Raw genomic sequence first — 14,370 nt, forward strand, 5'->3', positions numbered from 1 at the left:
GAAATATTTTAAGTAAAATAAACAAACACACACACACACACACACACTGTGGGGAACAGGATGCTGGACTTGATAGACCACTGGTCTAATCCAGTAGGGCTCTTGTTACACTCCGAGTTCATTCACTTTATGTTTTCCCACACTCATTACTGCAATAATAGTCTTGTTGGTCTTCCTGCTTCCAAAACCACCTCACTCAGTCTTAAACACTGCTGTTGGTTGGATATTTGCTACACAATGTTCAGATGGCATCGCTCCTTTGTCCTGTTCTTGTCATTGGCTTCCCTTCTTTTCTCACTGCCACTTTCAGCTTTTTGTACTTACTGTCCAATGTCTCTGTTCCTCTAGATTGAGCTTCTCTTTCTCTATATGCTCTTCTTTGGAAGCTCCACCCTACACGTTCAATCTAAAATAGCCCTTGCTATTCTCCAGCGGTGTCCTTCACCCTTTATAGTTCTCTATCACTGGAATGCCATGCCAACCAACATCCCACTCTCTTCCTCGGTTATTACATTCAAATGCTACCTTAAGATCCATCTGGTCACCCTAGCTTCTCCTGACTGATCTTCCTTCCCTTTTCTCTCCAGTGTGTCTGGTCTTGAGAATGTAAGCCTGCAGTCCAGACCTGTTACTTTTTAACTTTTGTGCAGCAATTTTAGTAAGTTTATTAATAACAGGAGGTACCATCTCAAATGCAGGAGCTCAAGAGAACAACTAGCTAGGAATCTCCACTACAGGACAGATGGAAAGGAAACCCCACCCTGCCTTGAAGCTCCTCTAGGCAAACCCCTTCCTCACCATGCACCCTTTACCAGCAACCACACTACTGTTAAACAGGAAACAAGCAACAGGCAAGTGTGTTCAAGACTACTTAAAATACTGGTAGCTGTTTTAAAAGTAATACCACTGCCTCCCCAGAGTGAAAGCTATTACTGAAGTGGGACAGGATCTATATTAAACAATTCATCCAGCAGCTGCAGGAACATGGAACGTTCCTTGACGGCAGCTCCATAAAATGCACTCCACTGGTTAGACCTGGCTTCGCAGTATAAATAATGGGCTCATTTCTCTATGGAGCACAATACATCTATGAGTGAATACCTGGGGAGACACTTTGTATACGTCACAGTAAGGGCAGTTTTTAGTATTTCAGTGAAGAAGGTCTTGTCACGTGCCTTTATCTTTATCATCACCACCACCACCACCACCTCCTCCTCCTAGGACACAACCCTGATATATGGGAACTTGACCAGTCCACTCTGCCTTTTAATCACAAATCGAATTTATTAGAATTCTTTTTTTCAAAGAAACATTTGTCACCTGCGATGCACTTTATAAACTGTGGCACGTAGGCCATTTTTTCCAGGGGGGGGTTTAAAGTTGAATCTTTGCACTTTGCAAAGTACCACAATGGTCACCTTGCTAAGGTATGTAGGGGGAGGGACTGATGTACTCTGTCTGGTCAAGCTGCTCAGGAGGTTGGATGATCTTTATCCACAACACTCCACTAGCCAGCTCAGGATATACGGAAAACAATAGCACTGGGGCAGAAGGGGAAGCTACGGCATTATCCCCTGGACCTGACACCACCCTCAGGCCATCTGCAGGCTCCTCCTTTACAAGATGCCCCAGAAGAAGAAACAGAACGATAAATGCTTGGCTGGACATTTGCGAGTGTTTGCAGAAAGCGACACTGCCTGGAGTAGAAGGAAAGGACTGGGGTTCTTATAGCGTGATGCAGACCAGGTGGGCAACCTTTTTGTGCTTATGGGCATATTTGGCAATTTGAGAAACTGTCCTGGGCACCACCACAAAATGGCTGTCATGGGAGATGCGGCTAGTAACAAAGAATAAGTACCCTGCCCAAAAGGCCGAGTACAAGGCAGAGGTGGGGTCTGATCCCCAACACACTAAACAACTCCTTTGAAACCAAGTCTTCAGCACCCACAGAAACCCATTTCACAGAAGGCAACCCCTTTCTCTCTCTCTTCCCCCTCTGACAATGCCCCCAGCCCATCTCTCTCTCTCTCTCTCTCTCTCTCTCTCCCTAATTCTCTCTGAAGCAATCCCAGCTGTCAGGAAGAAAATATGTTAGAAAAAAGTGGGAGGGGTGGGGTGGGTGCCAAGAAGGGTGTCTGGGTGTGCACTGGTGCCTGCGGGCACCACATTCCCTACCCGTGATACAGAGAGTGTTTAATTTTGAAAATGACAACTGCCAGGGCTGAAAGCCTGTCTGAGCGCCATCCTCTGTGGTTTCCAAGTCCTAGGCTGAGGGACAGTGTGACTGCTATAAGGAAGCTCCACATTTGGAGGCCATGTACCACTCCATACCAGTAGAACTGGCGGGCGGGAGGGCAACAGCAGGAGAGGGCCATTTCCTTCAAGCTGCTTATGTGGGCATCCTGGAGGCATCTGATTGGCCACTGTAAGAAGCCGGATGTTGAATGAGATGGACCTTAGTCTGATCTAGCACTGCTGGTCTTAGTATATATAGTGCAGTACAGTCTGGTGCCCTCCAGATGTTTTGGATTTCAACTCCCATTAGCCCCAGACAGCATGGTCAATGGTCAGGAATGCTGGGAATTGTCATCCAAAACATCTGGAGAGCACCAGGTTGGGGAAGGCTGGTGCAGTGGCTAACAGTGCATCTATGAGTGGGTCCCACATTCAAATCTCACCTCAGCCACACATTCCCTAGAAGGCCTTAGACCAAGCACTCTGCCTTAACCCCCCGACCCTACCCTACCTCCAATATGGAAACAATACTGGCCTAGCCTTATAGGGTTTTGCAAGGATTACTAAGGTAGTTTAAATGCAGCACTTTGAATATCAGGGTTTAAAAAAAAAAATTACTAAGCCCAAATGTGCTGAAGCAGGCTATGAGGGAAGGTACTCTGCACATGCTCAGACAGGGATTCCTTTATTTTTACTTCTCAGCTTGGGAAAATGGGCTGCAGCACTGAGAAGAGATTCCATGGCCAAGCTCCCTAGTCAATCCTGCCTGCTAAGCATCCATTTGGGAATGTATATGAACCAGCCGGGATTGACTTCTGACTCCAACGACTGCAACACAGCCATGTTTCCGCAGTTTCCACATAGATCAAATTGACCTTCTACAACTGGAAAACAACATCCAAGTACAAAAGGGCTAAAGCAATGATCCTTCGTTACCATCACAGGATTACCTACAACACCTCAGTGGCATAACTCATAGACTCATAGAATAGTAGGGTTGGAAGGGGCCTAGAAGACCATCGAGTCCAACCCCCTGCTCAATGCAGGAATCCAAGTCAGAGCATCCCTGACAGATGGCTGTCCAGCCTCATCTTAAATGCCTCCAGTGTGGGACAGCCCCCCCACCTCCCTGGGTCATGGGTTCCATTGTCGTATTGCTCTAACAGTCAGGAAGTTTTTCCTGATGTTCAGCTTCCTGTAACCTGAGCCCATTATTCCGTGTCCTGCACTCTGGGATGATCAAGAAGAGATCCTGGCCTTCCTCTCTGGGACAACCTTTCAAGGACTTGAAGAGCGCCAGCCTATCTTCCCTCAGTCTTCTCTTCTCAAGGCTAAACATGCCCAGTTCTTTCAGTCTCTCTTCATAGGGCTTTGTTTCCAGTCCCCTGGTCATCTTTGTTGCCCTCCTCTGAACCTCCTTCAGCTTGTCTGCATCCTTCTTAAAGTGCGGGGCCCAGAACTGGACACAGTACTCCAGATGAGGCCGAACTAGTGCTGAGGAGAGGGGAACTAGTACTTCCCGGGATTTGGAAGCTATGCTTCTATTAATGCAGCCCAAAAGAGCATTTGCCTTCTTTGCAGCCACATCACATTGTTGGCTCATATTCAGCTTGTGATCGACAACAATTCCAAGATCCTCCTCGCTTGTAGTTTTGTTGAGCCACGTATCCCCCATCTTGTAACTGTGCATTTGGTTTCTTTTTCCTAGGTGCAGAACTTGGTATTTATCCCTATTAAAGTTTATTCTGTTGCTTTCTGCCCAGCGCTCCAGTCTATCCAGATCACTTTGAATTTTGTTTCTGTCTTCCAAAGTATTAGCTATCCTGCCCAATTTTGTGTCATCTTCAAATTTGATCAGCATTCCCTGCACCTCCTCCTCCAAGTCATTCATAACAATGTTGAAGAGCACTGGGCACCGTTACCCCGCTTGTTACCTCTCCCCAGTTGGAGAAGATCCCATTGATAAGCACTGAGTCCGATTCTGTAGCCAACTGTGGATCCACCGGATTGTTGTTTCATCTAGCCCACTTTGAGCTAGTTTGCTCATCAGGAGATCATGGGGCACTTTCTCGAAAGCTTTGCTGAAGTCGAGGTATATGATGTCCACAGCATTCCCACAGTCCACAAGGGAGGTGACCTGATCATAAAATGAGATCAGATTCATCTGGGAGGACTTGTTCTTGACAAATCCATGTTGGCTTTGAGTCATCACTGCATTGTTTTCAAGGTGCTTCCAGATGGATTGCTTTATGATCTGCTCCAGAATTTTCCCAGGGATTGATGTCAGACTGACTGGTCTGTAGTTCCCTGGTTCCTCCTTTTTGCCCTTTTTGAAGATAGGGACCACATTAGCCCTCCTCCAGTCATCTGGCACTTCACCTGTCCTCCATGATTGCTCAAAGAGAATAGACAGTGGTTCTGTGAGTTCTTCTGCCAATTCCTTTATTACTCTAGGATACAGTTCATCTGGCCCTAGAGATTTGAACTCATTCAAAGTAATTAGGTGTAAGGGCAAGATGTTTCATCATCAGATGGTAAAATGCTCCAGGAAGAAACTGGTGTTCCCTGCCCCCAAGGACAGCAGCATTACAAAACCTTCTAGCATCCCTCTTTGAAAGACCAAGACTGAAATGGCTGCCCTTTTTGAGCGCCAAGGAACATAGTGTGTAGAATCATGCAGATCTTATCACTTCGGACTGCAGGTGGGGACAGCACCTTGGAGTGCTTCCCCATAGTAACAGCTCCATGTTAAGAACAACCAGTCTGTCGGAGAGAATGTGCAGGAAGGGTGTTTTGGTTCTGTTTTTAAAATGGGGAAGCATTCAGGCATACAACCCTTCCCGCTCCCACCAATCTGAAGTAGTACAGTCCAGGACCAGAGAGTATCAAATGGTTCTCTCCGTTGTGTACATCGACTGACAATAGGGAACTCATCTGTCTGCAAGGAAGCCCACGAGGGAAGACGGCCGCTTGAGGGCAGCCTCTAAGACGCTGTCTTGTGTGGCAACAAGATACTCTGCTGGTGGGCTCTTAGGCTACCAGAGTTACTGTACACCAAGGAAGTTTAAAAGAAGCATGACTTCAAAACATTCAGCGTGGCAAAGGAGAGGAAGCAAGCAGCTCTTCTAAGCAAGCAGCTCTTCTAAGTTGACAGGCTTCTTCACTTGCTGTTTCAGCATCCTGACATGGCTTCACTAGAGAAATGCACATGCTGTATGGTGATGTAAAGGTTATTTCTCAGCTAATGTTGGATCTTTCCGATGCCCAGGTTGGAGGGCAGGAAGGAATTTCCCACTGGGTAAAGTAGGCCATTCATTACCAGGGGACAGGAAGGGAGAGCACTGGCCTGTCCGGGGCGGGGGGGAGGGCCTTCAGGTCCACCTGTCAGTTTATCACATATAACTGGATAACTCCAATGAAAGCAGCTGGTCACCTGACCGTATGACTCGCCGCCCTTTTTGTCCATATCCTTCTTACCTCCCATCCTTCCATATCAAGGCCTCTCTTTCCATAGATGTCATAGATGGCTCTTGTCTGTGGATCACTGAGCACTGAAAATTAAAACCAGAATGTGTTTAGAGCCTGCAGCATTCTAGGCAGAGTTCAAACAGAAGCATTCACATGTCTGCGCACGCACACGCACACAAACTCACCTGCACCTTCCAACTATATTTTTAGAAGGCAAAAACCAGGCCACCAAGCATGCATTGAAAAATGATACATCACCAATTAGGGTCAATGCCAAGTGTACATGTATGATACACCTGTTTGCAAATCCAGATTTACATTTTTAAGTGTATCTTCATAATATCTGAGGGGAGCCCGTTCACAGGGGAATGTCATTTCTAGAACCAATTTTTCAAAGCATAGGTCTTGGAACATGAACATTGAGGAGTTCCCCTTTCAGAAACAACACCCATTTCAAGATCTCTGTTGTCCTCCCCCGCCGCCCTTTAGAGCTTGCTCCCATGCATCCAAAGGCCTAATTAAGAATGCTGTAAACGTTTCTGCCCACATCCGAGCCTAATGGGAGGAAAGAAATGCTGACCCTTCAGAAAATGCCAGAGCCAAATTTCTTTAGCTAATCTCTGGGATTTAATAAGAAATCATTTATTCACCATTTTGTTTTAGCTTCCCACTGGACCAAAACTGCTGGGTGACAAAGTCTGCCGGTGCTGCAGTTTTGCTACAGAAGAAAAAAATCCAGCCAGCTCTAATTCACTTAAGTTCCAGTTACTTCTCCCCCAAACTCCAAAAATGCTGTGAACTATCAATAATTCAGATGCATGCAAGATTCATTCAACCAAACGCAGATAACGGAATATAATCAAAAGGGCAACAGTTTCAATGAAAGCTGAAGCAGAAACACACATAGCCCATCTGCTTACGACTGCAGAGCTAAAAATCTGGCGAGATCACATTATCTAGACTACGCAGAATCATCATCCAGCATATTCCAGAGTTTCCCAATGGCCATTAACGTCTAATTTTTCAGCAACTCCGCCTCCCCTGCAAACCGAGATAAGAGATAAGCTTTTATAGGAGATTGAGAAAAGTCTTTATTTCGGAGAGGAACATCTTCCGTGATACTTAGTCAAGTCTAATTATAGGAGAATTGCACGCCGAGCTTAGCAAACAGCATCTCAAATGAATTATAGCCCATACTTTCTGTGGTGGAAGAAATTCTCATCTCAACTGTAATCCTTCAAGAGAAGCAAAGCCAGTCTGATGAGAAACACACTTACGACTGCTTTGGATGACTATTGCAGTGCTGACACAGTTGGATTTTTAAAAAATTTCCTTTCCAGATCATGAACTTCTGTCTACTTGGTGCTGAGTAAAAAAACCAGTGCCTCGTTCTACAGTGACACGTCATCCCTGTATCTCATGCCAAAACAGCTCAGCAAGGGGCCTGGGATTCGCAACAAGAATCTAGAAGAGGGAGGGAGGAAGCAGCTGCAGCAATTTCGCACAACTAGGAATTGGGGGGGGGTGTCTTGGTTCTTGGCCAAGCGCCAGTCTGGGTAATCTGTGAGACCGCTCCCCCCAACCCCCAGCTCGGTTGTGTTGTCTGTCCAACGGAAACAGCAAATGCATTTAGCTAACAAAGGGCTCTGTGGAGAAACATTTGCAAATGGCTTGGAGGTCTTTCCAAGCAGGTTCAGCTGACCACTTACAACAAATTCTAGAGGGAGAACTGTGCCAGCCTGTGACAGCAAACACAAAACTGAATACATTGGTACCTTAAAGGCTAAGAGATCTCAGGCGTCCCTTTCGTCAACAGAGCCCATTTCATCAGACCCCATCATCAGTGTACTGCCCATGGGAGAACACCAGCCTCCACGGTATCTAGCAGGTGCCAAGACACTGAGGAATAACTAATGTGGTGCACTGGACAGAGCGTTGGACTTTGACCTCAAAACAGACCTGTAAATTAAGCCAGCACTGTTATCCTCACCAAAGGAGTGAGAGCGGAGGCTTATAGAAATATACCTCTCTTTGGCTCTATTCTCCCAGGTGTTTTATTTTAATGCAGCTTGCAACTTTAAGAACTGCTCCAGCATCCCAGGAAGGGGGTTGGGATTGGAAGCCAACATTAGACATAGGAAATATGTAAATTCTGGGGCTAATCAAGAGTAAACCATGAGGATGGCAGGATGAAGGCCCTAGGGCAGGGGTGGCAACCTGTGGCCCTCCAGATGTTTTTTGCCTACAACTCCCATCAGCCTTAGCCAGCATAGCCAGTGGTGAGGGATTGTGGGAGTTGTCAGCCAAAACATCTGGAGGGACACAGACTGCCCACCTCTGCCAAGCAGCCAAGGGCTTAAGCCAGCTCTTCCCAACCTGGTGCTCTTCAGATGTGTTGGATCTGCAACTTCCATCATTTCCAGCCGGCATGGTCATAGCTCCCACCAGGTTGGGGAAGGGTGGGTTAAGATAATGAGGAAACAAAGAGTGCTGTTGCTCAGAAGCTTGGCCATGGTAACTTTTTGTACACATGTGATTTGTATTTGCACTGGCATCACCCTAGCAACTTGTCTAATATGTCTTTTTGCTGTGGGACAGACTGCATGCACAAAGGCCTCAGGGCAGTTAGGAGCAAGAAGATGCTGGCGTTAGTACACTAGGCTACCTGCGTTTATTGTAACTAAAGTGCATTGACCTGCGTGTCCACTACTGTAACTTAATCAAAAGAGTTACTGCTTCTGCAGTAAGCAAAGCTTCGCAATTCCAGATACATGCAAATGCCTTCCTGATTACCTAGACACTACCCTAGTCAGGCAACCCATGAGCAGACCTTTAAATTAGCCAAATTCTAGCCTTGGTGAGAAACAGGGCCAGTTCTTGAAGGGTCTTCACCTCAAGATAGATCATCAGGTTCTGATCATGATACCCTTCTGTTCTGTATACCTATACCTAACGGTCCCTCGGAAGCAAGGCTTTTGTCACGCGTAGTTAGCCAATTTTAAATCAGTCATGCAGACAGGAGTCCAAAGGAAGGTTTCCTTTCATTTCCCAGAGTCAAGCTATTGATCCCTTTGTCCTACCCCATCCCAAGACCACCCAAAGTTGTTGCCCACTGATACTCCCAGTTCAGAATCACAGAGTTCGAAGGGGCCATTTAGGCTGTTGAGTCCAACCCCCACCCCCACTCCTCAGTGCAGGAAACCAGTTTAAAGCATCACTGACAGACAGTGTCAAGTCTCTGGTTGAATACCTCCAGCAACTGAGTGCCCACCATCTCCCTAAGCACTTGGTTCCGTTGACTGACTGCTCTGACCATTAGGACGTTTTTCCTGATGTTCAACTGAAATCTGCCTTCCTGTAACTTAAGCCCATTATTTTGTGTCTTACAGTTTGGGATTATGGAGAACAGGTTGTATCCCTTTAGATACTTGAGGAGTACTATCATATCCCCCCACAGGGCTTCTTCTCAAGGCTAATATACCCAGTTCCTTCTGTCTTTCCTCATAGGACTGAGTTTCTAGTGCCCTGATCATCTTTATTGCCCTTCTCTGAACTCATTCCAATTTATCTGAATCCTTCTTAAAGTGTTCTGTCCAGAACTGGATACAGTATTTGAAGTGAGGTCTGACCAGAGCAGAGCAAAGTGGAACTATTATTTCCCATGATTTAGAAGCTATACTCCTATTGATACAACCTAACATTGCATTTGTCTTTTTTGCAGCTGCATCACAATGCTGACTCATATTCAGTTTGCATTCAACTCCAAGATCCTTTTCACATGTACCATTGTCAAGCCAGGTATCCCCCATCTTCTATCTGTGCATTTGACTTCTCTTTTCTAAATGAACAACTTTGCACTTGTCTGTTAAATTTCATTCTGTTATTTTCGGCCCAGGTTTCTCACTATCAAGATAATTTTGAATGCTGTTTCTGTCTTCTAAGGTATTAGCTATCCCACCCAATTTTGTGCCATCTGCAAATTTGATAAGCGTTTCCCTCACCTATTCCTCCAAGTCATTAACAAAAACGTCAAAGAGTACAGAGCCCAGGATGGAATCCCACAGCACCCCACTCAATACTTCTCTCCAGTTTGATGAGGAATGACTGATGAGGACAGTTCTCCAGACAGCTGGGGATTCACCTAGTAGTAGTGCTAAGTGTGGGCTGGGTAACTATCTTGCTAATCAGAATAACATGGGCACTTTGTGAAATGCCTGGCTGAAATCAAGATATATTACATCCACAGCATTTCCACAATCTACTAAGGGAGTTACTTGATCGAAACATGAAAAAAGATTAGTCTGGCAGCATTAGTGTCAAGGTGCCTACAGATTGAGTGATTTATAATCTGCTCTAGAAACTTCCCAGGTATTGATGTCAGGCTGACTATCTATAATTCCCCAGAGCTTCCCTTTGGCACTTTTTGAAGAAAGGACTAACATTTGCCCTGCTCCAGTCTTCCAGTAATTCAGCTGTTCTTCAGGATTTATCAAAGATAATATATAGAGAAGTTCTGAGAGACCATCCACTAGCTTCTTCAACACCCTAGGATGCAATCATCTGGACCTGGGGACTTGAACTAATTAAAGGTGCTTAGATATTTCCTGATCATTTCTCTGTCAATCTCAAACTGCACTCCTGCTCCTTCAGCTCTTTGCATGTATGCCAGATGGGACACAGATCCTCTTTTGGGAGAAGAATAAGCCAAAATAGAGGTTGAGCAGTTCCACCCTTTCTGTCTCCTGTCAGCATTTTGCCAACTTTGCTGCGCAGCTGGTCTACCATTAATTTTGACCTCCTTTTTCGTTGAACATACCTGAAGAAGACCTTTTTGTTATGCTTAGCATCCCTTGTCCATCTCAGCTCATTCTGAGCTTTAGCCTTCCTTACACCCTCTCTGCAATTCTGGGCTATCTGCCTGTACATTTCCTTAGTGACCTGTTCCTCCTTCCATCTCCTACATGTGTTTTGGTAGAGCCCATTTTGCATGCAGAAGGTCTCTGGTTCAATCGTTGGTATCTCCAGGTAGGGCTGGGAAAGAATCCTGTCTGCCAGTCAATGCTGACAATACTGGGCTAGCTGGACCAACGGGCTGACTTAGTAGAAGGCAGCTTCCTAGATTCCTATGTTCCTAGTCCTCCAAACTCTGCCTCACTATTTCCATAGCACCATCCCCACTCTTTACTTGGGAAACCATAACTCCCCACCTCTCTCTGTCTCTGACTATTAGGAACAATCTGCTGGTCCAGCACTAGGACATTAGTACACTGATCACATCTTCTTTCTGTAAACATTGATGGTGAAACAAAACTTGTAGGCTCTGTTCTTAATAACCGAGCAGGTTCATATCAAGACAAGTGATCCCTTAGGTTGTCAGGCCCTAAGCTGTTTAGGGCTTTAAAAGTTAGAACCAACACCTTGAATTGAGCTCAGAAAACAACTGGCAACCAATGCAGATCTTTCAGTACTAGGGTGATATGATCTGCTGCTTAAAAACCCTGAGTAGTTGTGATGTGTGAACCAGGTTGTATTATTGCTCGTAATCTTTCTCAGTGAACAAATGTCCCCATTAAGGTACAGGGTAGGATCAATCTACCATGTGCACATATCTATACACGTGAACAAGGACATTTGGTAAAACCTCAGTGGAAAGTGGTGGCTTCCTCACCCCTGTGTTCTTGGGATTCAGCCAAAGATACCCTGGCCCACAAGACAGAGAATCAACCACCACCGTGATTACTGAATTCTGCCAAAGCCCACCTCCCACGATGTGTTGAGATGCGCCCATGGTTCCCTGGGGTCCGCCTCTGGGCTGTGGCAGCTCACTGAATCCTCAGCGCTGCTGGGGTGGGGGATAAGGTCACTGCCTCACCTGCATACAAGTTAGCAGCATCCCTGCTTGAGTAGGGCATGGCCCTGGTAAGCTAAAGCCTAGCAGGGTTGGAGGCTGGATTGAGTGATGCAGGTCTCCCCCAACTTTCTAGTCTGGTCTGCTATTAGCAGAGAGAATGGCTTCGTTGGTGTTACGAGAGCGTCAACTCCACACTGTATTCATATGAGACACCCCAATCAGAATCTTATTTAGCTACAGAACATGTCTCTGGACAGCCATCTGCTGGGGATGCTTCAAACTGGATTTTTGCACTGAGCAGGGGGTTGGACTCAACGGCCTAAATGACTGCTTCCAACTCTAGGATTCTATGACCTCAAATACACACATTTTCCACTCATTGGGCAATACCGATAGCAGTGTCCAACAACCAATTCTCTCAAATGAAACGTGCAAAAGCACTTTTAAGGAGCGCAAAAAAGGACCGCTCTCTGGACTCCAAAGATGTGCCTGCTAGAAAAAACCGACATGAGCACTGGAGAGAGCGTGCCTGCAATTCTACAGCATCCACTGACCTTCATAAGCCTGGTGGAGAAGGGTAAAGAGCTGCTCGGCCTGTCTCTTGAGCTCCGGGTCCCTGTGCTTGTCAGGATGGTATAACATACACAGCCTACGGTAGGCGGCTTTCAGCTCTTCCTGAGAGGCCTGTGAGGAGAAAAGAAATCCAATTATAGCACAATCAATGCAGTTAAGCCACCATTGTCTTCCAAATCTGCCCAGAAACGGGAACCCATCAGACTCACTCCAGCATGTTCTGCTCTACAGAATGGGTAGCATAATGAAGCTGAGCTTTGTTGGGACTTTGATTTTTTTTACATGGCGCAAGTAGCCATCTATTTAGCACATCAATAATAACGATGATGATGTCACATATTTAAAGCATTTAAAGCACTTGTAAGTATCTCAGTAATCCTTAAACAGCCCTCTGTATAGCCAGCCACCAAGCATTATAATTTACATAGCACCAGCAATCTGCATGGTGCTGTACAAAGTACAAGAGGGCAAGGCTCTGTCCTGAGGAGCTTACAATCTAAAATATTATGTCTTATTATAATGCCGTGTTGTTGTTGGTTTTACATTTAAGTGTTTTGTATACACATTGTTTCAAGAAAGCAGGATATTAATATAATAATAAATAACGGTATTCAACAAGCTAGAGGAAGGGGAGGGAAATGAAGGCAGAGTAAATAGGAAAATGCGTATTTCAGTTACATGTACTTAAGTTCAGTTACAAGAGATGATGGAGACTAAGAGGTTGGGCAATTCAGGAACCTCATAACTATTATGATCCTTGTATTGCAGAAGGGGTCTTGCAGGGACAAGTGGCTTGCCTAAGGCAGGCTTATCAATACACTCTGGCCTGCAGCAACTACGATTCACCTCCAAGGGACCAGCCAGGGAAGCATAACCTAGTTTTGTGTTGTTAAGAAAACAAACCCGATCAGGAGGGTGCTATTGTACTCATCCTACTTAGGGATTTCCCTCTGGGGCATCTAGTTGGTCACTGTGTGAACAGAACGCTGGAATAGATGGACCCTTGGCCCGATCCAGCATCCCTCTTATGTTCTAAAACTAACCATCTAAAGTGTGGGCAGGCCAGCAGGCCTAGAAACATCTGTAGACTTGTTTGCAACCATGATGCAGTGAGGGAAGGCGAGATTTGAACCATGGACTTCCCAGCTCACACTCAGCCTCTCCAACTCTTTCACATAGCTAAGAAGAGCATCACGGAACATGCCACTTCACCAGCTACTTTTCCCGGGATGTGTTGGCTGAACTTGCCCAGACAGACAGCAAACATGATAAGGCCACTGCCCACCTTGTGCACCAATACAGTTGCATAAATTCTTTATTAATAGAGACAATCAGCAGCAGATTCAGGAGAGACAAAAGCAATCACTTCTTCAGAGAATACATAATCAATTTATTCACTGCGAAAAGATGGCTTAGATGGATTTAAGAAGAGATGATGATGAAAACAATTCCACTCTTCTACCCATACAGCACTGAAAGGAGCTTACATAAATTCCAGAATATACAAGTAAAAGGAGCAATTACCAAAATATAGCTGGACAGAGAGCAGGGCCTACGAGGCAAGCCTTAAAGCAGGAGTGGGTACCCCTGGAGAGTCCGAGGGCCACCTTCTACGCCCCACAGACCCTCCCACCCCCACATAGGCTGCATGTCTGCTGATGTGCTGCTGAAATTTGGCAATGTGGTGGTGGAAAACTGCTACAGACGTTTAAAAAGGACACATTTCATTTATTTTCAAGCTAAATTTGTCCTTTAAGTCTCTGTGGTGCTTTGCTGCTGAAATGCAGCAGCAATCCACCAGTTTTTTTGCTGCCACCACTGCAGAGGATCGGGGAGGGGGCATACAGCCCGTGTGCAATCTACCCCTGCCTTAAAGCCTTGGCAGGTCTATATGGGAGCAGATGGTCCTTAAGGTAACCATCTCCAAGAACACTTAGGAATTTAAAGGCCAAGACCAGCACTTTAGATTGATCCTGGGAACAGACAGGTAAGCAATGCAGTTGAAACACGATCTGAGATATGTACCCCAACCTTCAGGTCTGGCCACCGCATTTTGGGCCATCTGAAGTTTCCCAGCTGTTTTGAAAGGGAATTGCAGTAGTCTAATTGGAAAGAAACTAATGTATGGATAACTGCTGCTAGATCTGTGCTCCCTAAGAGGCCACAGCTGACCAGTAAAAGGCACTCCTGACAACGTTTGCTGCCTAAGCATCCAAATAAGGTGCTGAAATACCTCCAGGCTG

The 14,370-nt window shown here is 45.7% G+C and overlaps 1 protein-coding gene across 1 annotated transcript in view; it reads right to left on the minus strand.

Moving 5' to 3' along the window:
* DNAJC11 (DnaJ heat shock protein family (Hsp40) member C11) overlaps positions 1–14,370 on the minus strand; it is a 97,738-nt gene that overhangs the window by 70,924 nt on the left and 12,444 nt on the right. The window contains exons 2-3 of the mRNA XM_084822146.1: positions 12,109–12,238; positions 5,713–5,786 (exon numbers count right to left, since the gene is read on the minus strand). Of these exons, the coding sequence (XP_084678272.1) occupies positions 5,713–5,786; positions 12,109–12,238 (204 nt within the window). The remainder of the gene's footprint in view (positions 1–5,712; positions 5,787–12,108; positions 12,239–14,370) is intronic.

This window comes from Heloderma suspectum, chromosome 15 (assembly GCF_057233095.1).
Source record: "Heloderma suspectum isolate Gila_16-S chromosome 15, 16-S_ref, whole genome shotgun sequence".
NCBI classification, from domain to species: Eukaryota; Metazoa; Chordata; class Lepidosauria; order Squamata; family Helodermatidae; genus Heloderma; species Heloderma suspectum.